At 52.0% G+C, this 27,532-nt stretch overlaps 11 protein-coding genes across 11 annotated transcripts; 6 read left to right on the forward strand and 5 right to left on the reverse strand.

The window, feature by feature from the left end:
* Window position 1: 1 nt before the first annotated feature.
* Window positions 2–1,534, reverse strand: K460DRAFT_328251 (P-loop containing nucleoside triphosphate hydrolase protein). The gene is made up of 3 exons (XM_040930697.1): window positions 1,307–1,534; window positions 1,168–1,255; window positions 2–1,121 (listed from the first exon to the last, which is right to left on the reverse strand). The coding sequence occupies exons 1-3, from the start codon at window positions 1,438–1,440 to the stop codon at window positions 162–164; spliced, it is 1,182 nt and encodes a 393-aa protein (XP_040793465.1). The 5' UTR covers window positions 1,441–1,534; the 3' UTR covers window positions 2–161.
* A 182-nt stretch (window positions 1,535–1,716) lies between these two features.
* K460DRAFT_382457 (ARP2/3 complex, 21 kDa p21-Arc subunit) lies at window positions 1,717–2,698 on the forward strand (the record flags this gene model as incomplete). The annotated part of the gene is made up of 4 exons (XM_040935409.1): window positions 1,717–1,722; window positions 1,800–1,845; window positions 1,900–2,174; window positions 2,238–2,698. 4 exons carry the CDS (start codon window positions 1,717–1,719, stop codon window positions 2,481–2,483), a joined length of 573 nt encoding a protein of 190 aa, XP_040793466.1. The 3' UTR covers window positions 2,484–2,698.
* K460DRAFT_302439 (Gcd10p-domain-containing protein) lies at window positions 2,646–4,566 on the reverse strand (the record flags this gene model as incomplete). Its single annotated transcript, XM_040929905.1, has 2 exons — window positions 2,646–4,410; window positions 4,481–4,566. Coding segments are annotated over 2 exons (1,851 nt in total), but the record flags the coding sequence as incomplete, so codon positions are not given.
* Window positions 4,567–4,832: 266 nt separating this feature from the next.
* Window positions 4,833–8,335, forward strand: K460DRAFT_361660 (uncharacterized protein). Its single transcript, XM_040932501.1, has one exon. The coding sequence runs from the start codon at window positions 5,043–5,045 to the stop codon at window positions 7,851–7,853; it is 2,811 nt and encodes a 936-aa protein (XP_040793468.1). The 5' UTR covers window positions 4,833–5,042; the 3' UTR covers window positions 7,854–8,335.
* Window positions 8,336–9,780: 1,445 nt separating this feature from the next.
* K460DRAFT_373023 (DUF410-domain-containing protein) lies at window positions 9,781–10,883 on the reverse strand (the record flags this gene model as incomplete). Its single annotated transcript, XM_040934549.1, has 3 exons — window positions 9,781–10,352; window positions 10,411–10,781; window positions 10,840–10,883. 3 exons carry the CDS (start codon window positions 10,881–10,883, stop codon window positions 9,781–9,783), a joined length of 987 nt encoding a protein of 328 aa, XP_040793469.1.
* Window positions 10,884–11,105: 222 nt separating this feature from the next.
* K460DRAFT_302448 (Saccharopine dehydrogenase) lies at window positions 11,106–12,894 on the reverse strand. The gene is made up of 5 exons (XM_040929906.1): window positions 12,798–12,894; window positions 12,690–12,750; window positions 12,607–12,636; window positions 12,439–12,556; window positions 11,106–12,389 (listed from the first exon to the last, which is right to left on the reverse strand). Exons 1-5 carry the CDS (start codon window positions 12,811–12,813, stop codon window positions 11,196–11,198), a joined length of 1,419 nt encoding a protein of 472 aa, XP_040793470.1. The 5' UTR covers window positions 12,814–12,894; the 3' UTR covers window positions 11,106–11,195.
* A 303-nt stretch (window positions 12,895–13,197) lies between these two features.
* On the forward strand, window positions 13,198–15,670 carry K460DRAFT_373025 (exocyst complex subunit Sec15-like protein; the record flags this gene model as incomplete). The annotated part of the gene is made up of 4 exons (XM_040934550.1): window positions 13,198–13,248; window positions 13,304–14,293; window positions 14,342–14,473; window positions 14,525–15,670. The coding sequence occupies 4 exons, from the start codon at window positions 13,198–13,200 to the stop codon at window positions 15,668–15,670; spliced, it is 2,319 nt and encodes a 772-aa protein (XP_040793471.1).
* Window positions 15,671–15,957: 287 nt separating this feature from the next.
* On the reverse strand, window positions 15,958–17,463 carry K460DRAFT_328274 (RAI1-domain-containing protein; the record flags this gene model as incomplete). Its single annotated transcript, XM_040930698.1, has 2 exons — window positions 15,958–16,832; window positions 16,923–17,463. The coding sequence occupies 2 exons, from the start codon at window positions 17,461–17,463 to the stop codon at window positions 15,958–15,960; spliced, it is 1,416 nt and encodes a 471-aa protein (XP_040793472.1).
* A 257-nt stretch (window positions 17,464–17,720) lies between these two features.
* Window positions 17,721–18,718, forward strand: K460DRAFT_361664 (uncharacterized protein). Its single transcript, XM_040932502.1, has 2 exons — window positions 17,721–18,124; window positions 18,173–18,718. Exons 1-2 carry the CDS (start codon window positions 17,872–17,874, stop codon window positions 18,343–18,345), a joined length of 426 nt encoding a protein of 141 aa, XP_040793473.1. The 5' UTR covers window positions 17,721–17,871; the 3' UTR covers window positions 18,346–18,718.
* Window positions 18,719–21,385: 2,667 nt separating this feature from the next.
* Window positions 21,386–23,489, forward strand: K460DRAFT_350904 (uncharacterized protein; the record flags this gene model as incomplete). Its single annotated transcript, XM_040931543.1, has 4 exons — window positions 21,386–21,763; window positions 21,814–22,260; window positions 22,314–22,574; window positions 22,626–23,489. 4 exons carry the CDS (start codon window positions 21,386–21,388, stop codon window positions 23,487–23,489), a joined length of 1,950 nt encoding a protein of 649 aa, XP_040793474.1.
* A 2,785-nt stretch (window positions 23,490–26,274) lies between these two features.
* Window positions 26,275–26,679, forward strand: K460DRAFT_350905 (uncharacterized protein; the record flags this gene model as incomplete). Its single annotated transcript, XM_040931544.1, has 2 exons — window positions 26,275–26,306; window positions 26,403–26,679. 2 exons carry the CDS (start codon window positions 26,275–26,277, stop codon window positions 26,677–26,679), a joined length of 309 nt encoding a protein of 102 aa, XP_040793475.1.
* Window positions 26,680–27,532: the final 853 nt, after the last annotated feature.

Consider the following 27,532-nt stretch of genomic DNA (forward strand, 5'->3'; position numbering starts at 1 on the left):
TGGTTTCTGAGGATTTGTTGGCAGTGCATAGTGAAATAGATCATCTGTTCGTTGGAAATTGGGTTCGTCGACACAAACCTTTATGGTATCGCATTACACGCCCGATGGCCAAATTGCCCCTCGCACCCAATCGTCATATACAGCGCCTTTCCAGCCATACTCTATCTCTTCCCCATCTCTAGGAGCTCGACGCCTGTTCTTACGATGCCAATCGTTGCACCGGTCTGTATCGCTTCACTACCTCCACCACTTAGTCTATACTCAATGTCCGCCAGTCCTGCCATCCACGTCACCATCACTTGCGGCGATACATCGTTCGTGACCAGCTCCTCACTGATAGCTGTCAGAATATCTGCCAAAGCCAACCCCTTCATCGTTTTCAGGTTGTTAACAGTGCGCAGACACTCCGTCATATCGTTCTTCGACAACAAGGTCTCTATTATGTATTTAACGTCTGAGGGATGCGGTGCTGCTATGCAATCGTAGATGGTCGTCTGGGTGATCTGGTCTCGTTCGATGGTGCTTGGGTCCGGTGCTGGTTTCCCTGGCGGTTGGAGTGGCGTACTTGATGCGTGGCAGGCTTGGAGCACGTTGAGCGCTCGTCGCATGTCGCCTTTGCTTAACGTAACGAGCGACTCCGTTGCATCCTGTGTGATGTTCACTTTCTCATCCTCAATAACTTTGTCTACCAAGTTTCTAATATCCTGTTCCTTCAGAGGCGAGAAGCGGAACCGCGTACACCGAGAGAGTAGCGCCGGTGATAGCTTGTGTGTGTAATTGGCGATGATGCAGAAGCGAGTGTTCGCTGTGTACTTCTCCATGATCCTTCGGAGCGCCATCTGCGCAGTCGCTGTCATAGCGTCTGCCTCGTCCAGTATGATGAGCTTGAAAGTCGCCAATGAAGCGTCTCCTGTTTTAGGTGCCACAGAGAAGATCTGCTTTGTGCTGCTGAACGTCTTGATTTGCTCTCGCACCACATCAATACCTCTGTCGTCTGATGCATTCAATTCCAACACCATCTGCCGCATGTTTTTGCTCCCATATATCCGTCGTGCGAGGGCGAGAACGGTCGATGTCTTGCCAGTTCCCGGAGGGCCGTAGAGGAGGAGATGGGGTAATCGCTGCAATAAGTGAGCGTTTGAACTTCAAGAATCTAGCCATTCATACATTTGAGTCAACAAATTTGTTGATCGTGGCTATGATATCTTTGTGGCCTTCGACGTCGTCTAGTGAATTTGGTCTGTACTTTTCTACCCTATAGAAAGATTAGCAACTGGTATATTGGATTGGTCCCAGGAGTGTCTACCATGGCAAAGAGTCCTCCGCTTCTACGGGAAGATTTGCTGCGCTCCTTTTGCCCTTCTTAGGATCTCCACCAAAACTTATGGAGTTGTCTGCGACGGGCGCATCGATGTCCATTTCATCCTCGATGTCCGACATTTTGGTGGTGTGCTTGCCGATATAGATGTGCGGTGTAACTCGAGCCCTTGATCAACGTCGATTGAAGCTTGTCTCGAGTTTTGACAAGTGTTTGGGCAGGTTGCGGTCGACGCGCCTCGCGAAGAGACGCGTTAATTGGGAAGCTGTAGCTTAGTCACCCCCGCCATTCAGCCCTATGAACACACCTCACTCGACAACCGGAGCTGTGCCATCACCTCCGGAGCTCCTCCAACTTTCCACACAACCCACCTGTGAGCTGGCAAGCATACTTTCACAATGCCTGTAAGTATTATAGACGTTACACCTGCGTTCAAGACATCCATTTTCCAATTGCCGTACTCGAGCTAATACCCCACTAGGCCTACCACTCCGTCTTCCTCGACGAGCCAAACCAACAGCTAATTGGTACCTCCTTCCTCTCCTCTAACTAAGCAACTCTCCACTCACTCCCAAACCCAGGGAACTTTGCCCTCCTCCCTCTCCGCACACGTACCCGCGGCCCCGCCATCCAACTACCTGCTCTCCCCGCCGACGTAACAGAACTCACTATCGATGCCTCACACGAGTCCTACGACCCCTTAGATGAGATCCTCGCCCTCTTCCGCGCCAATACTTTCTTCAGGAACTTTGAGATCAAGGGGCCAGCAGACCGTGTGCTGATCTATGGAATCCTATACGTGAGCGAAGTGTTGGCGAAGATTAAGCCGGGGATGGGGAGACGGGATGCTGAAAAGGTATGATTCATATTCGGAATACATACTATGCGAAGTAGCAGGATAATACTGATGGTATGGTAGGCTGTCATGAACCTCGCCCTCGACACCAACTTCGCGATTCCAGGCGACGCCGGCTTCCCTCTTAACCAGGCCTTCGAAGCACCACAGGACAGGAACTCAGCAGAGGTCTTGCGCCAGTACATCATGCAGATGCGGCAAGAGCTTGCGACAAGGCTGCTGAATAGGGTATATGCGGATGAGACAGGTGCGCCGAGTAAGTGGTGGCTGAGTTATACTAAGAGGAAGTTCATGGGTAAGGCGCTGTAGTGTGGGAATGAGAAGGATACTTTTGCATTAAGCGACTAGAGCGACAATAAATGAATCTTGAAAGCTGCAGTATACGCAGTATAGGCCAACTCTCGAATTTCAATGAAGTATATTGCTAGAAATGGTATCTGAGTTTCCTCACGTTGAGACAGACTGCTCAGCCCCAGTCTTCCTTTTCTTCTTCCCATGATGTCCCCTAGCCTCCACTCTCCCCTCGATCGGCAGTACCCGGGTAGCAGTAAACAGGTACCCCTCTGCACCGCCTTTGCTCGTCATCATAGGATGCGTGCGGCCAGGCAGGACTTGCCATTGTCTCGCTCTCGCAGTCTGTAATGTTGGTACAAGCAGCAATGTTGGATTGAGAGGGAAGTCATCCTCCTCATTCCCACCTTCCGTGGTACTTTCATTCGCATCCACATCATCCTCGAACTTGCGAGAGTGTTTGCCATTGAGTTGCTGTAGTTGCGTGGGTGGACCGAATTCGCGAGCTATGAAGGCTGCGCGTCGCTCTTTGGAGTAGTAATCGCATAATTCTACGAGTGGCTCGGCATTAGGATTGTACACGACGATCCTGCCTCCACCTCGCACTAAGGGCACTAGCTCTTTCATGACGGTCTTTGCATCCATCGCCGTTGCAACGACCAAACCATCAAACCCGCCCCTACGCGTCTCATCTACGACGCTTTTTACCCGTTCCCACCGACGCCGTTTCTTGTAGTACGTCCCTCGTTTACTTGACTTCATGGTTGCTATTTTCTCGTCGCTGATGATTTCTGGCTCATCGTATTGGGGGTCGTCTTCAGGGTGAAGAAGGGAGAGCCAGGACAAGGTCTTGAGATGTCTGTAGAGGGGATGCGATGGAGCGGGAGCACCGTAGTCGTAACCGAAGTATTTTAGGTGAGAGAGATTAGGTTGGTTGTTGGGGTGAAGGACTGTGAGGGTGTTTGTTTGAGCGGACATTTGGGGGATGTGTGGCCGTGGCGGTTTGCGGTGGCGGAGAGGGGGTTCTGAGGGTACAGTAGCTGTTGATGTGGGTTCTGTGGGATTGACCGGGTCGGACGAGGTAGCTGTATTCTGCTCGGTGGTACTTGAAATGTCTGCATCTGCCATAACAGTGTCGGTACCATTTTGTTCCGGGCCGTTGGTTGTTTCTGTTGTACCGTTTCGCTGCTGGCCGTGAACCTCTTCTTCCTCTTCTGAATCATCATTCTCTTCTTCTGGATATAATATGCCCATCCTCTCTGCAAGAGCTGCTGTGACGAGACCACCGGTGTCGTCTACAACGAGCCATCTTCCTCCTCCTATCTGACTGACACCGTCTTCGGCAGCGAGGACCCGGCTTGCTGAGCCGCAATGAATGTTTGCCCAGCTGCAGATCAGACCTAGTAGGTCTTCTCTCAGCTCCATGATTTTGTACGCCTCTCTCTCAAGAACGTACTCGGTGAGTAGTCCAACATCCAGTGGCAGCGCCGTGAAACGCTTCATATACTTTCTCGATTTCCTCAAGGTATATTTTGCCAGAGAGAATGTAGTCTTCTCATCAATAGCGTTATGCGACGCCATTATTTTTGCGATGATTTCCTTGCCAGATCCCGCGCCAGCCTTTTTAAGCTCCTCTATCTCGGCCATGGACAGGGCCTGCCTTGACGCATCGTCGACGGTCAAACGGTTGTTTCGCATGAGAACCTGCCCATCCTCGTCCACAATGTCAAAGCCCGCGCCGCTCTCGGCAACCTCTTCGTTGGCCTCGGCAGTGGGCGCATGTTCGTTACCTAGTGCTTCCGCGTGAAGTTCTGAGGCAGGTACGACGCGTAGCTCGGTCCTCGATTTGCCATCGTCCTTGTCGAGGAGTTCGAAGGTGAGGTAGTATGGGCGGCCGAGGATAAGGTTTGAATTGAACGTGCCAAATTTCCCAAGATTAATGCTTCTGCGCGCGAGTGAGTACTTTATCTCTAGGCTGCGTACAAGCGAGACCTCACTGCAGCTATGCGACGTACTGGTTTGGTGTAATCTCGAGAACTTTGAGGATGCCTGATGGCAACCGCAGCGCAACATGCGTATTGGGGCGTATGTACGAATGCATGGCGCAGGCTTGATCACTTCTTCTATACAACTTCACCGAGCCATGTGCGACTACTGCGCTATGTCTACTTCGGATCCGAATTCCAAAACTTGCGGAAGAGTAGGATTTCTAAAACTAGTGGCGTAGAGATGCAGGGATTTGGATGGGTGGCACAGAAATTGCGATCCTTTCCCCACGAGTTTTACTCGCTGTGGCTGTGACTGTGGCTGTGGCTCCCGCGCGGACAGCGTCGTCATCGCAATCGCTTGCTCACCACCTCTGTAATCCAACACGAGGGCCGCGTATGTGCAATTCAGGCCGCATACTTTCTGCACCCTTTTCTTCTCCACTTCGCAAGAACTATCACTTTTCCTTCCAACTCCCTCACACCTTCCCTTCTCCACGAACCAAACAAAGGGTGAGCTCCGACTACCGCGACACACGATTAGGTAGCTAGAGCTCTCCAGCTACTATTCCTCACAGGCACCACCACTACCATGGTGCTTCGAAAATCCGAAGAGCAAGCAGGCCTTGTGCCAGCCCCTCTCTCAAAAGCGAATCCTCCGTACCCCACAACTCCCTCAGAGGAGCACCCTCCAGCGATTCCCTCGTCCTCTGACGCGACTGTCTACTCCCCGGATCTAAACAAGTCTCCAGCCTTCAGCTTCAAGACCCTAGAAGAAGCAAGAGGACAGACGGAAAATAATGATGACGACTCGGACTTCACCGATGACGAGTGGAACCAGTCCGACGACGACTTCGAGGATATCGGTCCCCGCGATGTTCCAAACTCGTTGAAGCCTGGTGGAGGAAAGCCAATGCAAGGCTCCATCAATACGAATGGCCTACCAGATGCTCTGCGGGCAGGTCCGCCGGCCGGAGTACCTATCAAGAGATCGCCCGAGAACATATCGGCCATGCCCACTGGAGCTAGTTCCGCATCTTACGGTGCCATTAGCAACGCATCGGAACAGTCGAACGGGTCGGCGCCGCTACAGACAAACAATCCATACCTTAAGATGCAAGCAACTGGGCAGAGTAACTGGGGCGGCGAGAGCAGCCAGGCCATATGGGGGGACTCACCAGGGCACAACAAAAAGTACGACGAGCCGGTGGAGCTACCTACTTCCCAGACGCCGCTCACGCCTTCTCCTGGACCCGACAAATTGAAGCTGGATGACAACGCTCCGCATCAAAAGAAGTCGCAATCTATAGACCAGCCGCCCTCTATCGCGGTCAATTCGCCTACTCCACGTTCTGAGCACCCAAGAGATGTCATCGTCTCGGAACTACGGGAGCCCGGTACAGACGATTCCTCGCTTGATGCTGCCTCGAGAGGATATGGCCTTCCCAAGGGCAACACCTCGGACAGTGGCCAGAAGACGTGGCAGGAGCAGCAAGACTGGGAACGTAGCGAAAGGGAGAGGAGACAAAAAGAAGCCCATGCTGCTCACGAAGTAGTGACAAAAGCCGAACAGGAGCGAAAACATGAGGCTGAGTTTAATCGACTAGAACAGCAACCTCCATTACCACCATTCGCACCACCGCCTATTCAACCTGTCCAGCAGGAGCAGCCACCAGCGTTACCGCCGAGAAAGTCACATGAGGAAGTTCCACCCACCATGCCTCCGCGACCCCTTGACACAGGAGTCGGTTCTGCTTCCAATTCTGGACCCGAATCACCAAATACGACAATGAACAGGCAAAGAAAGGAGCACTACCAAATCAAGCATATCCGATGGCACGACTATAATAAGAATGGTATTCGCACTTCGCCTATACTCACGCAAAACCTCAATGGCCCATGCCCCCTGCTTGCTCTAGTCAACGCGCTCGTGCTCTCCACTCCAGCCGGTATCGAGACTGCACTGGTTGAGACGCTACGCACACGAGAGACAGTTAGCCTTGGCTTACTTCTCGACGCAGTTTTCGATGAGCTCATGTCCGGCCGGCGAGGTGATGCTGCCCAAGCGTTGCCGGATGTCAGTGAACTTTACAAGTTCCTCCTCGCCCTGCATACAGGCCTCAACGTCAACCCATTGTTCGTTCCTGATAGGGATGCTGTCGTTGGCAACACATCACTCACTAACCGAGCAGGAGGCTTCGAAAACACACAAGACATGAAGTTGTATCGCACGTTCGACATACCCCTGATGCACGGATGGCTCCCAGAGGAAGGCTCTGAGGCATATACCGCTTTTAATCGCGTAGCAAAATCATACGAGACTTCACAATATGTACAATTTCAAGAAGAGGAGCTTGATGCGAAGCTACAATCTGGGGAGCCGTTGAACGCGGACGAGCAGCAGATGTTCACCGACATTCACGCTATCAAAGAGTTCCTCAGTCGATGGCCGACTCAACTCACAGACCACGGACTAAAAGTCATGCGAGAGACCCTGCAACATGGTCAAGTCGCCATCTTGTTCAGAAATGATCACTTCTCTACCCTTTGCAAGGATCCTCGTACCGGTCGACTCCTGACACTAGTCACAGATCAGGGCTACTCAACTCACGATGAGATCGTTTGGGAGTCACTGACGGATGTCAACGGTCAAGGCAGTCAGCTTTTCTCGGGCGATTTCCGCTCTGTCGACAACAGTAGTACGCTCCCGAGGCCACAAGAGCAGCAACAAGCGCATGGTATTGTCGACGTTGACGACAATCAAGGCTGGACTACTGTTCAATCCCGACGGGGAACTGAGCAACAACAGTCCTCTTCGGCTACACAACCCTCTTCCCAGGGTGCTGAAGTTACTTCATCAGGAGGGCTGAGCAGGGCTGAGCAGGAAGATCATGATCTCGCTTTGGCTCTCCAGCTCCAGGAGGAGGAAGAGGCTCGCGAGAGGCGTGAAACAGAGCAGCGTGAACGAGAGAACCGACTCTCTGTGGATGCGATCGCAGCACATTCTCAACCGCGAACTGTTGCCAATCGTCGCACATCTCGAGGAGAGCAGACGCCTGTCATCCCACCGCGACGCAACAACATCACTACACATCGTCCGAACAACGAGCCAGCACCACCGCCTACATACGAAGAAGCTTCAACAACCCCGCGGTATAACCCTCCCCCAGGCCATCCAGCGAATCCGCAGGCGCCGTTGTTACCTCATGGCAGCGCGTACCAAACAAACAGCGGCGGCCTACCTCCGCCACCCGGTGCTGGTCCTACAGGGCGACGCGCCTCGGGGCGGCCGATGCAGCCACCTAATATGGGTTCGCCTGGTCGACCAGGAAGAAGGCACAGTGCAGGTGCAGGTGTAGGTGGACCTGGGTCAGAGGAAAGGGAGAAGTGCGTGGTTATGTAGATACGCAATCGCTGCCTGATACGATGATGGTTTCCTTACGCTGACATGTCATGGCGCTTAGTGATTGTCCTTCACGAACTTGCGAGTTTTGCACTGCGAGCTGAATGGCGGTCTGAGGTCTATTCAGGCGTAGATTATACCCTTGTTTCGATTATTTGCTCCTCTTATCACGTCTATTCACGCATATTTGTAGATTGGTGCTTCGGCCAACGAGTAACGTTCGAGCTTCAACACAAGATTCCATAGTAATCTCTAGACGCTATTCTCTCTCCCTACATCCCTCCAACTCATTCCTCGCGCTTCATGTGTAACAATACCTCATCCCTTTGTGCCGCTGTAGACGTATACTCTGATCAGGTTTACGGGTATACTTGCACTTCCCGCCTGATGATATTGTGATGCGTCGCTCCTGCGATTGATGAAGTTTCTAGATGTCCCCAACGACCTTCTATTACACGAGTTACCTCGTCTTTGAATGCCAGGGAAGTTAGAAATCTTCGGATGTGTTTATGTGCTCCCTTGAAGCGAGGCCGCGCGGTGTGCTCAGATTGATGATTTCCTGCATGTTTTTGCACATGTTGTACGGAAATAAATAGCCCGTCATTCTAGTAGTGGCTTTTGACCGTTGAATACGAGATGCATAATTGTACCGGTTGTCTTCAATTCACATTATCCACTGTTTCATTCCTTAGATGAGAAAAGAGTGGCAATTTCTTGACGGCGGGACAATAGCAATGATGAAAATCAACCGAACTTATGTTTGCAAATCATCTTCAGCGCTATATGTTTAAGTTCAAAATACATTGGGTATCAGAAGTACACCTAAATGTTTTATGAATGTTGACCCCGAGCCTTGAGTTTTGATGTTGTTAATGCTGAGACTTACCACGCTCAGTTGGGGTAAGTTCCATTCAACCCCGCTCTGCAGACAGGCGGTCCGTTGTCCCAAGTCTGACAGAAGGTCTTTGTAATGTCATCTCCTCCTTGCGTTCCATCGATTGATTCTCACGACTGCTGGTCTGGATATCTATTTTGTAAAATCAGAATTGGTCATCAAGCACTAATGGTTTAGTGGTAAAATTGATGCTTCCCATAAATTGGCAGTGCTTCAGCCACGGGTTGTATGTGATCCCCGATGCGTCAGTTCGAGTCTCATCACTAACATGCTTGCAGCGATTCCCGTTTAGTGCAATTGTTACCTTTTTTTCTGGCCTTTTTTTTGCATGGCAAGTAGTTCGACATGGAGATGACGTATAGTGGCCGCAATAGGTAGTATTTCTCCCTTTCTGGTAGCAGGCTAGTCTCGAGATTCGTAAACTGCACATACATCAAGAACGTTGAGAACTGTATGTATGTTGAGATATAGAGTAGGCTCCTATATTGGTTCTAATATAAACAGTTGACCAAGTCGTTTGAACACTTCGAACTCCTAGACTTTTGCATTACCGCACCGACTAAGTTCACAGTTTAAACCCCTGTAACTATGTATCAATTTGCCAACAATGAAACTAGTGTAATGGAGATAAGGTTGCAATGCTTAACCGCCTTAACTTACAAAAGATGGGCGACTCATATCCTGACGTTATGGGTCTCTTCCCCCCCAAACCATGAGTCTAAGTCTAATCTTTTCCGCCTCAGGTTTAACTTGGTACCGGAGTAAGCAGAACATCATATCAAGGCGAACTCGAGCAATTTTGGTCAATTTTGGGCAATGAATTTGAACGAGAATTGCGTGGCACAGTCCTACTAGTCTGCGTCGCAAAAATCGTTTACGCTGAATGAAGACCAAAAGTCTCCATGAAGAAAGATAGAACTTGATCTTATCCTCAGATGCTCATTTGTACAGTGGTATCTTTCCTCCCATGTATACATGTGATCTGTCATAGTCTCGTTGCTCATGAGCGCTTCCTTTCTCTCGCCATTCCTTTCAATCAAGTCCTGACGCAGCAGGCGCCGAGGCCCTCCCTCCGATTGTTTTCTTTGCACTGCCGCCACCGCCACCTCCCATTCCTCCTCCAAACATGCTGCCCAGCATGTCGAACATCGGGTTGCCCTGCCGCGGTATCTTTATCCCAAAGTACATCTCGCCAATCTGATCTAACGCCTCGCTCCAGTTGACCTCTCTCAGATCCGTCGCGTAATGGCTCTTCAACTGGCGATATAAACTCGGGTCGCCTCTCTCTACACTTTGTAACAACAGGCCTAGAAAGTTGAGTAGTGGTAGGGAAGTATATACGCGTAGGTCTGAGGACTTGGTGGAGACGTTCTGGGTGCTGAGATTGGGCTTTTTGGCTAGCTGGGAGGTGAAGAGTAGGAAGAACTTGTTTGCAGCGCGCAGATTTCCGGTTAGGAGGTAGGGTAGGACGCCGCGGGCGCAGTATAGGGGGGCGGTGTGCGAGTCGTCGGCTTCGTACCAGGAATATTCGATGGAGGAGAGAGTCGAGGCGGAGTCTTGGGTGCCGAGGAGGAGATGTCGTTCGGCATCGTAGGGCTCGAGGTCTAGTTGTCGCTCCTATTAGTACCTTTCTCTGAGTGAGGTCATATGGGTTGAACGTACCTTCAGCGAACAAGCTCCCCGCAACATGATGAATCTCAGGATCACCCGCCGGATACTCTCCAAACTTACTACTCCAAGCTACCATCTCGCCCACAAACTTCTTCTTAGTTGGCTCATCCTTGGGGAAGGCCCTCAATAAGCTCAGCAACTTTCCCTTACTACTCGCATCCGGCTTCACCTCGCCCTTGTTGAACACATCCAATAGGAATGTACAGAGGTCGCCGCCTGAGCCGCCTTGACCTGCTTGTAGGAGTGATTGCGCGCCAGAGTAGAGGATCGAGGTTGCATTTTCCCAGTCTTGCGCTTTGGTGTATCGCGACGCTATGACGCGGAGCTGCTGGTGGGCTTCGTAGTATTGGCCTTCGGCGATTCTGGCGGGGTCAGCGAGAGATTCCAGGTGGTGATGCTGAGTGGCGTGAGGGCGCGTACTTTTCTCTTTGTCGCTGTATCGTCTTTTCAATTTTCGACGACATTTTGGCGGAAGGAGGTGTGAAGGAGGTTCTGAGTTGAAATGTTTGGGCTACTGTATGTAACCTAGGCGGAGATTGGAGATCAAGTGTTGCGATGACGCACAGACAAACCCCACACCTGCCTCATGTCTCGAGCTCTCCTGGTTCAAACCTAGACACCAGGTTCACGCCAATGACAAGAGAAACGCGAATATAATAAAATGTGTCACGCGAGCAGATGGTCATATTGAGTTATTATCTTGTATTCTTTTGTTTACATGTCATAGCCCAGGCACCTTTACTCTAAGCTTGCGGTAGCATACCTCGCACCCGGATTTATGCTGGAACGGTCTTGTCTGTGAAGTGGACCCCATACTTCTCCTCCAGCGTCTTCAACAACGGCCTGCAGATTTCGGGGCTCATAGGCGCTAGAACACCCTTCTCGCTGAGTGTTCCATCAAGAACTTGTTGTACTGCAACGGCGCACGGCACGCCAACTAACTTGGCCATCGCCGAGTAGCCCTTAGGGTCACCGTACTCTGCCAAAGTTGATGTGCGCGTTACCCTGCTGCCGTCCTTGTTCTCGATTTCAAACTTGTGCTGCAACATGATAAAGTCGCGCTCGCCCTCCTCATACTGCATCTTCTTCTCGAGAGTAGCGCAGAGTGTGTCGAGCGGGTTGCCACGTGGGATGATGGGCTCGTCGGAGAGGAGACCGATCCAGCGGAGACCTGTGATGATGCGCTCCTTCTCTTCGGTGCTGGCGAACTTGGTCTTCGAGGCAATGGCCCAGATGATGTCCTCATCCTTGTCGCTGGTTGCACCAACTACCTTCGCAGTCGCGTCCCTCCAGGTGCGCTTCTCTCCCTCCTTGAGGAAGTCCTTGGGGTCCTCGGATAGGAAGCCAATGTCGACTAAGCACTTGATGTACTCAGGGAAGCCCTGGTACCGCAGAGTACCGCGGATGATAGTCTGAGCCTCGGGGATATTGTAGCGCTCCTTGTAGGGTGTTGAGTCGCGGTTGGGGTAGGCCACGAAAGCATAGCCAGGGTAAATGAAGTACGGCTTTGCCTCAGCCATGAGCTCCGGGCCCTCAACCTCCTTGATCTTGCCGTCCTCGTAGAACTTGGCCTGATTCCTCAGTGCCAGCAACACACCACGCGAGCTCCACGAGAACTTGTATCCAAGGGGGTTATCTGAGGCCTCAGGTGCAGGAAGACCACCGCAGTAGGACTTGAACGACAGGATCTTGCCTCCGGCCTTGTGTACCTCGTCGATGACGAGCACGGCAGAGAGATGGTCGACGCCCGGGTCAACACCAATCTCGTTGAACACGGTGATGCCGGCCTCCTTTGCAGCTGCGTCAAGCTCCATCATTGCGGGCGAGACATACGAGGTGGTAACGACATCCTTCTTCTTGCGGATGGCGGACTTGATGACGGTTGCGTGGTAGGTGTACGGGATCAAGCTGATAACGACATCGACCTTTGCGACTTCAGCATCGAGGGCTTCAGCGTTGTTGACATCGAGCTGCTATTGTCATTACGTGTGAGATACATTTGCAGACAGAACAACATACGCTGATCGCCTGGGTGTTGGGAATGCCCTTGGCCAAGGCCTGAGCCTTCTCAAGAGTCCTGCAGGCGACAGTGACCTTGACGCCCGACTTTGCGAGAACCTCTACAGTTGGTCGAGTGCTTCGAGAGTTAGTGTGAGGCTCTGAACTCGAGTTTTAATGGTAGCTTACACAAAGCCGGCACCAAGTAGAAGTGCAGATCTAGCCAATGGTTAGTTTATCGTTAAAAGTGCGTCGTGCATATCTTCACTTACTTTCCACTGTACGCTCCGGTCGTAGCGCCACTAACGCTATCGAGAACATTCTGAAACTTGTCTGAGCCGGTCAGCAGTGCTCAATTGAACGTGCAGCAGAAGACTTACTGGTAAGAGCCTCCATTTTGGTTGATTTGAGATTTGAGGGTGAGGATGCAAGAAAAGTTGTCAAAGGTTATACTTTTCAGTCGAGTCCGATCGGAATGATCAAAGATCTGGTGGGGTACTCCGTCATCGCTCCGCCACGCCCTCTCGGAAAGGAAAGTGGGACGCGCCCCCAGCGTCTTCGGACCGTCTGGTGCGCCGAGGCTAGACAGGGTCCGGCATTAGCTCATGCATCGTGGCCTACAGCATCTAGGCAGCATTTCATGCTCAACGTCCATACAATCGACGTCAACTCTCCGAGAAAGATAGGTACCCGGGAAATCCTTCGCCAAACTTGTGGTATATTTCTGGGAAACGCGACCTACGATCTGGACGCACGAAGCCCTGCTAGACTTTCATCATCATGCCTTCAGCTGTAGACCCTGACGATGACTTATGGATAGCTATCAAACAAGTACATGACTCCACGGTGTGCTTCAGGTTCCTCTACGTGTACTGACAGGTATCAGATATCCCAATCGTCCGTGGGCTCCGACTACATCGACCAGTTGATTCCTATCATGAAGGATGCGCGCTATTCAAACCAGCTCCAGGTCACGTTTGACCGGTATGCCGGCGATCGGGAATCTGAGATTGAGCGAATCTGCAATGCCAACCACCAAGACTTTGTCAGCTCAGTCGACTCACTTCTTAGAATCCGGGATCAGACCGTGCAAATGAGCGGTGAGATATTGCAGCTCAACGAGTCGATACAAGAGAGCATTGAAAAGCTAGCAGAGCAGAAGAAGGCGCTCGTCGACTCCCGCGGTGTGCGTCAAAACATTAATGAAGCGACTCAAGTCTTAAATGCGTGTCTGAACGTGTTACGAATTGCGAATCAAGTCCAGGATATGCTGAGGGAGAAAAACTACTATGCTGCGTTGCGAGCGTTGGACGAGCTGCAGACGATTCATTTGAAGGAAATCAACCGGTTCAAGATCGCAAATTTGATCGAAAAGTCTATACCCCAAACACAGGAGCAGATCAGAGAAGCGGTGAAGAACGACCTGAGCACCTGGCTCTACCGGATTCGAGAGTCCGCACAGTTCCTGGGCGAAGTATCCTTCTACTATACTGATGTGCGGAGAACACGGAATCAAGAGCGCGCCGAGACAGACCCGCGCTTCTCCAAGTTCAAACTGAACTCGGCCATCGAACTTGTTGCTGACGAAACGGACGAATTCGATGTGCTGAACAACGAAGAAGCTGGAAACGAGACCGACTTCTCGCCATTATTTGAGGCCATGCATATCAATGAGACGTTGGGCAAGAGCGATCAATTCAGGTCTGAATACGCGGCAGACAGGCGGACACAAAAGGATCTTATCATCCCCAGTAAGCTGAATCTTCTGGATGAGGAATGCGGCGACCTCAGTAGTTTACTTGAAAGCATTGCGGGCTTTGCGATTATTGAGAAAGCTACCGTGTCGAAGACGGCGAACCTACGATCACAGGCTGATGTGAGCGATATCTTTTAGAAGGCTGAATTTATTCTAACGTACGTCTAGGTCGATGAGCTGTGGGATTCCATGTGCCAGAGTGCGATCAAGTTCATTACCAGCCAACTTCACACTGTTGAAAATGACGAGCTACTGTTAAGGATCAAGGGTCGAGTGGCACTCTTCATGCTAACTATGGAGGTCCGCTATTTCTTTCCAATCGCAACTACCTTCTGCTAACAGTACTGGTAGAAATGGGGATACTCAGTCTCGGCAATGAACGATCTCCTCCTTACTCTCTTTTCTAAATACTCTGAGCTCCTCAAACAGCGCTTCAGCGACGACTTTCTCGAAATTGTGCAGACAGACGACTACATGCCCATGCCCATCAACAGTCACGAAGAATACGACAAAGTCGTCTCGGTTTCTTGGTACTCTCCCGATAAATCCCGCGAGGAGCTCACATTCCCTTGCGTGCTACCATTTTCGCAGATGTATCCACTCTGCTGTATCGACATCCGCAACTTTTTGAACCAGATCTACCTCTTCTCAGATGACTACTTCCAAAAATCTACAATCATCGACGAAACCCTACGGACAGCACTCGACGACCTTTTGTGCCAAAAGGTCTGCCAGTCACTGATTGACCGCTTGTCATCACAATACCCAGGCCAAATCGTGCAAATTCTAACAAATCTCGAACACTTCGAAACCGCCTGTGTTGAGCTGCAAGACCTCTTATTCCAAGCGCGATCCTCCCCCTCAGCATCAGGTCCCATCATTCTTGCTGCAACCGACAAATTCGCAAAGGCGAAACAACAAGCGAGCAATCGCGTGTTTGAGTTGGTGAACAGCAAGATTGATGATTTGATCGAGACAGCGGAATACGATTGGATGGCGATCAAACCAGAAACAGAACCATCCACATACATGCTGGAGTTGACACGCTACTTGAGCAACATCATGTCGTCCGTTCTTCTCGCGCTGCCCACAGAGATCAAGGAGTTCATCTACTTCGATGCACTGAGCCACGCCAGCACCGCCATTCTGGACCTGCCCCTCTCCGAACACGTAAAGCGCATCACACCGCCCGCTGTTGCTACCCTGGAAAATGACACACGCTTCCTTAGCGACTTCGTCTCCAGCTTGAACAATCCGATTTTGATGGAGAATCTGGATGAGCTGACGCAGACGGTGGCGCTGATGCGTACGGATAACAGCGAGGAGTTTTTCGATATTGCACAGCGAAATCGGAAATACGGAAAGGTGGATCAACTCAAGGGTGCCATTCTGCTGGAGAAGGTACAGGAGGGTGCCCAGGTGGCGGCGCAAAGTCCAACTAGGACACAGGCCAGTGAGAGGTTCGGAACACTTGGCTCGCGATTTGGTATTAGGTAGAATGTTGTCTGAGTGGAGCTGGATGCCATTGTGATAGGGTGTACGAGTTATGTGACAGGCCTCTGAATAGCGCTAGATATTTGTAAGTCTGGGAAAGATGGAGAGGAAAGTTGGTTGAATGCGGAACTGAAAAATCGATGTACTGCTAGCATGGCGTTCAGGGTCACCTCTTGTGCTACTATTGGATTCACCTGAACATGGTTGACAGACTCACTCATAATATTCGTTGTTACTTTCGTGGGGTATCATCACAGCCAAAACTAGCTTTGCTCCTCCAACTCGGTGTCTCATGCATTCGCCTCGTTCGATGTAGGCTCATCTGCATTTTCCTTCGTGTCCGTCTGCTTCCTCCAATTAAGGAACTCCTCACTCAGAATTCGGCCTGTTCCCTCCTTGACTTTCTTAACTTCGACTATGCCGCTTTTCTTCCGCAAGACAACGCTGTACACACCCTCATCCTTTATCGTCTCCTTCAACCACCCTAGAAAATCCGTCGCGAAATTAATACACACATTCCCGTCCCAGACGCCCGTCCCTCTCCTAACCATACCCGGGATCTCGTGCGTATTAAACGTCTGCAGACTGCGTAAAATGCCACTTTTACTCCTAAACCCAACGATGATCTTCGGGACGCCGAGGAGGAAGGATTGAGCCCAGAATTTGAGGAGTTTGCGCTCGAATTTCATAATGTCGCGGTGTTGTTGCTGGTGTGGAGGGGGCAGTTCTTCAGATGTTTTGAGCTCCACCCATTGAATGGGTGTTTCTGGATCTGATGGTTTGGGAGCGAGCAGACCGTCGACTTCACCGCCTAGAATCAGACTGTGTGGGCCAAATGATGTGCCGACGATTGAGCAATGTTGTGCGTGATTCGATACCACGCTTCTTTGGTGTTTCGCAATCTCCTCGCGTGGGGTGGTGGCTGGTGGCGTGGGAATCAGGGAGAGCGTTTCGAACTTGTAACCCCAGTATGTCATCATCTCTCGAGACTGTTGATCTGGGTGCTGGTTCCGTTGGGGTGGACGCGAGGATTCTGCGGCGCGATCTGCGGCTCGCGAGGGGAAGTCTTCTTCGATGTAGATTGTGCCGTCGTGGAGGGTTGCGAACATGCTGAATTCGGCGAAGTTGTCAAAGGGAGCGGTCATTATCTGGGAGCTGTTAGTGCCTAGATCTATCAAAGTAAGACCGTTCTAACCCTTAGAGTAGCAGTAAGGTAAGAATATAGTTCTTGCTTACCTTACTCTCCAGCGTCAACGTACCTTCGTCATCATACCTCTCCAGGTCACAAAGTCACCTTGCGCCTTCTTCTCCCTTCCTTCCTGTCTCTCCCTGCTCGCCAATGCCTGGAGCAAGCTGTCAAGATGCGGATCCTCCTTATCCTCATAATGCCTAAACGACTCGAAGCCTTCCTTCATATCTGCGCCCAGGGGCGGCGGGATATAGTAGCTAATGCCAGACTCGTCTTCCTGGTATTCGTGGTTGTTATCGTAGGAGAAATGAGCAACTTCGCGAGGGCGCTTGATGCTGGCTGAGGCACCGCGGAAGCGATTGAGCGGTTGTATAGAGAAGCGATGAACTTCTGAGGGGGTTGCGACGGGCGGTGGTCCGGAAGATGTGGGCTGTGGTGCGAAGGTTGGCGTCTCTGCATTTGCGCTTGCGCTCGAGGTTGCAGCTCGAGGAGGAGCTCGGGTTCTAGGTCGCTTGCGGGGTGGGGAGCCGCCTTCTGTATCTTGTGATCGATCGGGAGGGCTGGGGGAGAGATCTGACGTCGTCGTCGCTGGCAATGGGTCGCTCATCGTGTCGATAGTTCTCTTCGACGGTTACAGACCGCTGCTGTGCTGGAACAATGGCATGTACGAGCGGCTTTCAGGTCCAGTCGGTTGTTCAATGACGCTTGAATGCAGTATGACGCGTATAAAAGCGCGTAAACCTGGATTAATCCGAACACAGAAGCTCAATTCGATGTGCGTGCGTTCAGAAAGTTGAGGCTCCATCCATCCCGCCACCGCAACATCCGTCGGTACGGCGTGCCAACCATGCCAGCCTCACAAAACACCCAAACATCGCCATCACCTCCGCACCATTCGACTCTGCAGTTGACCCACCCAGACACCCTGCAACGCTGATTTCCCTTGCACGTTCACCTTGAAGATCCTACGCCCACGATTCCGCAAACATCTCCACGTAGAACCCAAACACACCAAATGGAACCCCATAACAATCACCTCCGTGCTGTCCGCCCACCTCCAGGATCACGTCGCAACCTCTTCCAGTCGACTCGGCGTCAAAACCCCACCACGGTACGGCCAGATAAAGAAATAGCGGGCATATTCCAGCAACCACAAGAGGACGAACTTGTCGAGCGAACAGCACAGGGAGAGTACAAGATGTATGCGCCACAAATGGGATATACGCACATGGCACTGAACTTGGGAAGAGAGGGCGACGAGGAAGCTGGTACGCCAATGCAACATAGCCATGAAGTTTGAGACTAACAATGATCAGAACAAGAGCAGCAAGTGATCGATCTCTACGGCAAATCGACTGCTCACTGGGACGCAGCGGCCATCGAGGAAGAGATCAAGATCGCGCTCAAGTCTAGTCTGCGGAAGAAGGTGGCGAGTGTTGAGGAGGACAAGTGGATGTTTCAGGGGGAGTCAGATTTGGGGAAGAAGTGAGGAACATGGCAAGTCGTTCGTTTGGAGAGGACGAGATGTTGATTTGGCATTCAGTTTGAATTTATGATACCCCCTTCGCGCGAGGTGTTTGTTGCCGGCAGGTCAAGGCGAGTAACATGACATCTACACTACTGCTAGCGTCTCTGAAAGCATACTTCGTTTAACACCAACCCTAGTATATGAGGCACCTCTTCTATCCTGTTTCAATCTCAGTTTCAACCCGTTTACTGTTTGAATGGCTTCGCGTGCATATACGATCTTCTGGCGATATATAACGTGAAGGAGCACCTCACTGTTTCGGTCTATCATGTTTGATAGTTCTGGTAGTTCTGTACGTAGCATGTATATATATATGGCATAGACCCAATGAACGAGATACATTTTAATCAATTACTCCAGCACACATTGACTCGACTTCAACTCTAGCATGTGAGCTTGTTAGGCTAGGAAATACCGAGAATAGACTCGAGTTGCAAGTTTCCGTTCATGTCGGCGCTACTTATCTACCCGTAGGGCGCGAAGGCAAAGAGACGCCTTTGAGAGGACGCCGACGGAGTCCAGGCGAAAGTGCAACAGCCAAAGAGCCATGGACCCAGGGCGATGTCACCGCTGCCGCTCTCCAGGGCTTGACTTGTGGTGTCCTTCCAACTTCCTAATTTGCGTCGCCTCTAGACACTTCAAAGATTGACATGTATGTTCTTTCCAATTTCAAAGAGCAGATAAAGTATCGCTCCAGCATTTGAAATCCCTCCTCGTGTGTACCTCATACCTACTAACAACACACAGCTAGCGAATGCCAAGCCTACCTCGAGATGCAAAAGATCAACGTTTACCGCCTCATACAGCGCAACTCAAACCTACCCACGAAGCCACGATGATTACGACAGTTCCACGCAGTATGGGCGTTATCGGCTGAGATGTTTAGCTGCGGCTCCTTTCTCGCACACGTTCCTTTGGTATCTTCTACGCACGATATTGCCACGATCGAGCCAGCTCCTTCCACCTGGATCGCAAGGCAGATGCAGAGGAAAATGGGCCATACTCGAAGACATTTTCAAGCATAAAAACTGAAGAGGGAGCGCAATACAGAATTGGCAAGAAAACGGTAATCCTGTGTCTGCCACCCGCGAAGGTCGAATGAGCACGGAGTCGGACGAGGCTCACCCGCTCCTCCACCAAGGAGGAAGAAGGTTTGTTACTTGAGTTCTCCGTTAGCGGGATCTATCGGCGCAGTTGCTGACGCGTAGTTTAGGAGAGCATAGGAGCCCGTCTCGACAGACCGGTCGAGCTCTTACACCAGCCGAATCGCAAGCCGTCGAGGCGACTGATCGAAAGCCTTTCGAGTACACTTCGCCCACAGCCTGCCATAACAACAGTCGTCACGTCGCTGTACCGCACTCGAATCGCAGGTCGTATGCGCGTAGGGGCACACAGGGCACAACACACTGGTGGAGGTGGACGTACGAAGTATATGGAAAGGGCCGATAAGCGAATAACTGGGCGTGTGCTTGCTTCTGGTGAGAAGACACCATAGGTAGGATGATGTCTTTGTGGTTCGCGAGCTATTATACAGATAGCTGGTCGTCCGGACGAATTTGGCAGCTGCAAGTGCCAGGTGGAACAACTGGGGTCCACGTTCCCGAGGCTCAGAATTTGGACGGAGGATTTGCAAAGCGCCTACGAGCGCCCTAGTTGAGCTATGGCTGGTTCTGCGAAAGTACTTTGAGTGCAGACATATTTGTGAATACATGGATCCAGATTTGGACAGAGGCCACTCTTAGAGCTTCTTTCAGGGACGAGGTCGGACAGGAGTGGAAAGTGACATAAGAAACGCAATACTGGTACCTGAGGCGTAGACAGCCCACATTAGTCGGGTCTTCTACATGAATTACACCTTTGTGCTCAGCTTGCCATAGCTGTCCCTGAGGAGTTGTGAGACCCTTTCAGGATTGAGTTGCGGTAACATCTAGCCGCGCCCTCGACTTGTGAAGAACATGTTGGATGTGCCTTTCGCATGTGTGAGATGATACGCAATCTGATGTTAGAGCCTATATTAGTACGGCATTGTACGGCGAAGTCAATGCTGGGCCTCATCTCAGGCGCTGCATATCCAAGTCGTCCATCGTCTGTGAGTCTCGTGGCTGCTCCAGCTTCATCTCGGGGAACAGCCTCAGCAGCGCCTTCCGCAACGAGCTCAAGGCGGCCACCATGGATGGCGCCTGCCCTCGTCTTCTGGCTGTTGCTTGTCTACCTTGGAGCTCGCAATTGTCTGACACGCATCCACCATGAAGCCCACACCATTACAGCGTGTCAGCCTCACGCGCTCTCCACACGCTTCAGCCGCCCCTCTCATTCCTTCATATCGCTCTGCTGCCCTTGAATGACGCCTTCTCTGCGCCTGCATACTCGGAACCTGCCGTAGGCGGTCAGTTGTCGAATGGCGCTAGAAAGGGAGGGAATCGTATGAGGGCAGGGCTCGCGATAGGTGAAGTAGCCGTCGAGTATTCGGAACACCAAACTCAGGGGTTTCTTGCAGCCGTGATGCACGCCCAACCACAATGCTCCTCTGTAGTTACCAAAAGATGAGGTTGTAGAGCTCGACGAGGGCTTTTGAATGGCGCCCATCTTGAAGTTGCCGGGCCTGCTCCTTGCCCGCATCCTGGGGGCAACGCAACGGATTCCGCTCCAACACATCGCCGCGGGCCGCTCAGAACGCTCTCACGAGAAGCGTCTTTTCTTTTCCTTCTCGATGAATGCGCTGGCCTTTCGAAATACTGCCGTCCTCACGCCCTGAGAGGTATAGCGCCATCAGCTGACAGCTCGAGGCTCGCGGCCGCCCCCAGGTATATAAAGGCTGCCTCCCCACGCCCCTTCCCACCTGCCCTCCTTCTTTCCCACCCCACTTTGGTTCATCCAGTCTTCCAACTCTTTCTGATACCTGAGCCTTGACCAAAGCATTGCCATTCTTTGGCCTCCATCATCCATCTCATACCCATCGTTCCTGTACATCGGTACATCACTTGTTCAGCATTCGTTCATCATGTCTCACCACTCACCTCAGTCCTCGGCTGGTGTTGGTCCTTCCTCAAGCCCCTTTGGCGGCACAGACCCTACCTTGTACTCCCCTGAGCTCGTCCGAGATGCTCGCTCCGGCCATCGCCGCAACAACATCAGCCAGGTCACCGTCGTTGCCGCCGGCAAGCAGCCCGTCCGCGATGTCGACGCCGTCTCCAGCAAGCACAAGAGCATTCTTCCTCTCCCAGCTCCTTATGTCGAGGGTGCTTTCGCCAATGAGGTGTCCGAGGACGACATGACCTACATCTCTCGCTACCAGTTCGTCTCTCAGCTTCCCGATGGCACCAACGCTGGCTTGGAATCCGAGCATGAGATCTTCAACGTCCAGCATCAGATGAAGCTGGTAAGTAACATCGGCCTTGTCCTTGGTGTACACAACTGACTGTCATCAAGTATGCTTGCTTCTCCAACTGCGTGCCCTTCTACGCTCGTGGTGTCCACCTTCGCTATGACAACCTCCACGACGCCGCTGAGGCCAAGGAAATCCTCCAGCAGCACGAATTCACCGTCCACTACATTTCTGGCTACGAATTCGCCGTCGCCAAGTCGCAGGATACCGCTCAGCTCAACGAGTTCGAAGGCCAGATCAAGCTCCCCATCATGATCGAAGCCAACCCAGACTACGCCGTCTGGGAGTTCACCTCTGAGGATCTTGCTGGACTCATCAAGTCTGTTGAGATCACCGCTGCTGTCTTCGGTGCCGTCCGCAACTGCATCCATGTCGAGACTGTTGATACCAAGATGGTCTTGGTATTCCGTATCGAGTATCACTCCATCGACGACGCCAATCGTGCCGTTCAGTCCTTGGCTACTGATCCGGTCTGGGGTATGAGCAACGGCGTAAGCAATCCTCCCTCACTCTTCCTGGCCAGGACATGCTAACTCTCTTACAGAAGACCTATCAGTGGTGCACTGCCAACCCCTCTCACTGGGTTGGTGAGCGCGCATTGAACTCACCCCACCGCACCAAGCCTCGCGTCGATGAGGAGGGTCGCTTCGTTGGCTATCGTCGCATGCCTGACCGTTACTCTGGTGCCTCGTTCTATCGTCATCCTCACGACCAGCACAACCGTGTCCGCCGCGACCGTATCCTTGATGGCAGCGACGTTCGAACCACCGTCATGCTTCGCAACATTCCGAACAAGTTGGACTGGGTTTGTATATGCATCCATGCTGTCATGACCTTTCACTGACAACTCTCACAGATGTCCCTCAAGTCCATACTCGACGACATCTGCTTCGGTACTTACGACTTCATGTACCTTCGTATCGACTTCAAGTCTGGTTGCAATGTTGGCTATGCCTTCATCAACTTCTCCGATGTCCACGGCATGATCGCCCTCATCGACCGTATCGAGCGTCGTTGCTGGATAGGCTTCCATTCAACCAAGTCGGCAGAGATCTCTTACGCCACCATTCAGGGTCGTGAGGCTCTGGTCCAGAAGTTCCGCAACTCTTCTGTCATGCAGGAGACGCCGTTTTGTCGTCCGCGCCTCTTCTTCACCTACGCCGACGCCGAGATCATGAGCCAGCTTCGCAACACCGGCACAGAGCAGGCTTTCCCTCGTCCCGACAATCTGTCCAAGCTCCAGCGATCCATGGATAGCGCTCGTAGCATCGGCCTCTACCCTCCTCATGGATACTCTACCATCACTGAGCACCGCAACCGCTCGAGCATCTACGACCGAGGTACCCCTCGCGATATGCTGGATGCCGCTATGACTTACGCTCGTCAGCATGCTGCTCCCTTTCCGTTTAGGGGCATGACCGATGACAAGAAGCGCGAGATCGAGGTCTGGTACTCTTACACCTGTGGTCGTGGCCAGTGCGGATACATCCCCTTCGACTACATCCCCATGACCCACGTCGCTCAATACTTTGTGGAGAATCCTTTTCCGACTTCTCCACAGGTCCCCGGCGTCATCGGCGGCAACAAGCATAGCCCTTATCCTGGCGACCTTGCGTCGGCTGGTGACACCTCTCCCACTCGGGGTCCTCGCGTGTCTCGCTCTGCTCGTCCCCGCTCTGCTCGCGGCTTCCACGACTTCATGACCAACCCCTTCATCTGAGTATCGTTGACGCAAGTCACATCAGGTATTATCGACATTGACTGGTGCTGGCTTATCCATCTCCTCCTGGCTGCGTAACGTTGCGACATTTACCACAGATCATACGTGTGTAACGACATGATGGATTCTCTCTTTGTTTTTTCGGAATTTCCGTGTTCTTGCCAGACTAGGATGATTCTATACTTGTCCGGTATGGCTTTATCTCGCACGCTATCGAGTGTGCATGCTTTTTGGAATGACTGCGACATGATCTGGGTTCGAGCTGTGGATGGTTTGCGGATTGATGACAATCTCTGACCAGGTGACGGACTCCACTGATGGACCTCTTCGAGGCAAATGTAGTACATGATTGCCCTTTATAGAATACAAGAGCTTTGCTCACCAACCGCTTCTTTCTTTGATTTGTGATGTATCGCTCAAGATCCTGACGGCTAATGGACTTCTGAATCTGTCGCGCTGAGCTTGCGATCGACGGTAGTTGGAGCAATAGCTGGATCTCTACTCCGACCTTTCTTTGCAAAAGACGGTATATGTACCACTCAAATGCGGCTGATGAGTAGAATCCTACATGTACCGTACGTATCTCCGTCGAGCTGGAGGAAATTCTTCTCATGAATATGAGCACTTTCCATGAGGCACAACAGAGAACCTTTCTACATCAGCCCCTGAGTCTTGATAGCTGCTATACAAGAGCGGCGGTGGTTGTTGTTCAGTGTCGCCCCGCTAACGCCCCTTCCTTCCTAGCAGTTCGCGCTTATAGACTACACTCAGCTTGAGATAGGCACATGGCTAGCTCCTATTCTTTGGGAAAGGTAGAGGTTGGTTTTCTTGGGCTCGTTTGAAACGTCGCCGATTGAGTGCGACGGAGCGAAGCAGAGAGATAGAGGAAGTGGTACGCAAGTTCCTGTGTGCCACTTGGAAGGGTATGACGATCCCTTCCTGCGCGTTTGCTCGATGACTATGAGAGAGCCACTGATCATTCGGCATCATCTGATGCATGTAGGGGCTATCTCAGGCATGCAATGAGCTCCCTTCCAGGATTACTGGCAAGAGATAGATCCCGAATCCAACTTGCTCTTCAGACGTCCATAGTAGAAGAAGTCTTCAGATACGTGCTGACAGGAGAGGTAGCGAGCAGAAACAATCAGGATATCAATCGAGAACAGATATCTCGCGACTTTGATACTACGTCCCCTATCAAAGTATGAGATACACTCCCTGAACTGATCCTTGTCTTTCTGACCCTGACATGAAGCACCGCATGCCACGGATAGAACACGGATGTTGTCGCTCACATCGATTCTCACGGTGTGCACGCATTCGTGGCAGATGCAAAGTGGTGTAGCCGATTGCTCAGGTCTTAGACATGCTCTTCCTAAACCTCGCAGCCCTTGCCGTCGCCTTCAAGGCACATACAGGGAGGGGGGCAGTCGTTCGGGGCTACGCACGGGCCGCCTCAGGTTCGTGATGCTCGCTATGGTGTTGTATTGCCTCCAACGTTGGTGGCAAGCCCCCGCGCAACAACGCATACTCTTCCCACTCTTTAACAGCTCTCGGCGATAGCGCATATCTTTTAAATAGTACGCACATCTTCAAGAGCCTCTTGGTGATCGCATAGACGCACGCCATACGCTCCTACGATTACGAGTCTTTCAGAAACAGAGCTGCGTCCAGTGGCCGCGGAGGTCTTCGCAACCCATTACGATACGAGAGCTCGTCTTCATACTCGTGCTTGACGCCTTTAGAGCCTTCGCAGGTAGCTCCTCGACAACGGCAGCATCTTTTCAAGCCTCTCTGGAGTACATTATGATCACAGCTTGATGCAGCAACGCCCGTGTTTGCTTCACGCCGGTGGGCTTGGCTTGCTGCTCTCTCTGACTAACAAAACGCATTCACAGGCACCGCATCGCCATGAGAGACCTCGCATGAACATCGCCGATGCCGGTTCCAGCTTGCTTCATGCTGCCCTCCGACAACGTGCTGGACCTGAGCCGTTGCACGACCCCGCCGATGGACAGGCCTCCCACGAACGACTGATCCTCACGACCGCCGCAAACGCACATGATATCCGAGGGCCTTCAGACATATACTGCGGGGTTTTGTAATATGGGAGGTTGCCCATGAGATGCATGCCATCTCTCTACTGCTTCTCTTTCCCGCGCAGCCTGAAGGCGGGGCACGTTTTGAACCCAGAGTATCGCTAACAAAGTGACAGCTAGAGACGGCAAGCGCATACGAACTGTGTCAGGATGACCGAATCCAGCGACAGCGAAGTCAAACTCCTCTTAAACGTACGTCACAATGTCGCGGCCATGGCTATAATGCATACCATGGAACGTGCACTGTCGGCCCGATACCAAGAGGAGAGCCAGAGATGCGGCGAGCTGCTTTATTGAGTCAAGCCAAAGCCAATTCGTGAGGCACCTTTCGGGTCTCAAGAGCAGGGGACCCATACTGGCAACTCCGGAATATCGCATTTTGAAGACGTCCCTTTAGGAAACGTTTGTCGTTCCATAGAGACGCAGACAGGAGTTGACATGTGTACAACACGACCAAAGAGATGGCAGCAAACTTAGTCTTTGGGTCGCTCGAGCTTCCTACAGTCTTTTTGTGATCATCGACAATAAACTGAAGATGGGAACCATGTTCAACTGCGATACACACATGGTTATCCCAGTCGATACGAGTCGGTCAACCGTGAACTCGTCCGATGTTGACGGGAATGGCGCACTAGTCTCGCTCAACTAACACGCCCTCGAATCAAAACAAGGGTTTTCAGGGCGCTATGGGACGCCTCCGCGACTGTCAGATGTTTGTGTACGGGAATAACCTCCGACGAATCGGATGAGCCGCAATAGAAGCGATAGCATGCCGAAGCCGCCTCCCCGAAGCCTGACCTTGAGATTCCTGCAGCTGTGTGACATGGCAACTGGGTGGCACAGGCGGAGCGTGGTGGTTACGGCGCAATGTCATCGTACCAGTACAAACTCAGGTCCTCGAGGCGGATCCGCTAATCGAAGCCAAGTCGGCAATCAACAGCGTTGTCTCAACGAATGCCGATATCGTGGGATTCGAGTGGCACAAGATGAACGGTGCGCCAGTCAAAGATTATTTGAACTTGGAAGCCCAATTCGGCTTGTCATCCGGTGTTTGGTGCTTGCACCATGCGTGTCTGTCCGAACTCATTTGATAGCCACCTAATAAATGGTATATCGCAAACCGTTTTAATCCCGTCGATTATACACTGTCTGCCGCAGCACAGCGCACAGTTACGTTGCTGGGGGGTCTACAATCGCTCTTGCTCAAGTCGGTCGCGGGGTATGGTGTGCCGCATACGCGATACGGGGTCGGCCCGTAACATGCATACGCTGGCTGGGATGGCGCTCTTGTAGCATTACGTATGCTAATGATTTGAGTGTCGTCGGTTCTATCGAGTGTTCGAGGTTTCGAGTGCGGCGAATGTCGTTCGTTGTCCGGACGGGGAGTCGTAGACCTCGCCTGCGTTGTGCGACAAGGAGTAGTACAGCGGGAGTCAGGCGACATGAGGTGCTGTGATTCGGAACTGCTGGACTGCAAGAAATCACAGCGTCAATTCCCTGTCATCATTCAGATTCGCTCAGGTGTAGTGGCTGTCGGAAGCGGCGGACGGCTCCGCAGCGTTGCCCAAAGTCAGCCCAAGTCGGGAAGCAGGTATGGCCTTCCAAACTTGTGAAGCTGCAGATGCGAATACGGTGTGAGAGTATCCTTGCGGTTCGCCTCCTCGTTACAATTGCTGTTGTCTGGGGGGTGTAGAAGCTCGTTGCTTGGGGGATATCAGCTGGATCCGCGACCTGTGAATCTTCCTACGACCAGATCACAGCCTCGCCACCCTTTTCTCACATCCAGTCCAGCTCCCTCTCGCGTCTCCACGGGCTTCGACGTCGTGGAACAGGTGTCGACGATCATGGTTGTGGTGTGGTCGGTGGGTGGGTGCAGTCGATAAAGCTACCCCACACAGCTAGCTGGCGCAAGGGACATTCGAGCAGAGCCAGGGGTAGCAGAAG

The sequence above is a fragment of the Cucurbitaria berberidis genome, assembly GCF_010015615.1.
Source record: "Cucurbitaria berberidis CBS 394.84 unplaced genomic scaffold K460scaffold_1, whole genome shotgun sequence".
Classification (NCBI taxonomy): domain Eukaryota; kingdom Fungi; phylum Ascomycota; class Dothideomycetes; order Pleosporales; family Cucurbitariaceae; genus Cucurbitaria; species Cucurbitaria berberidis.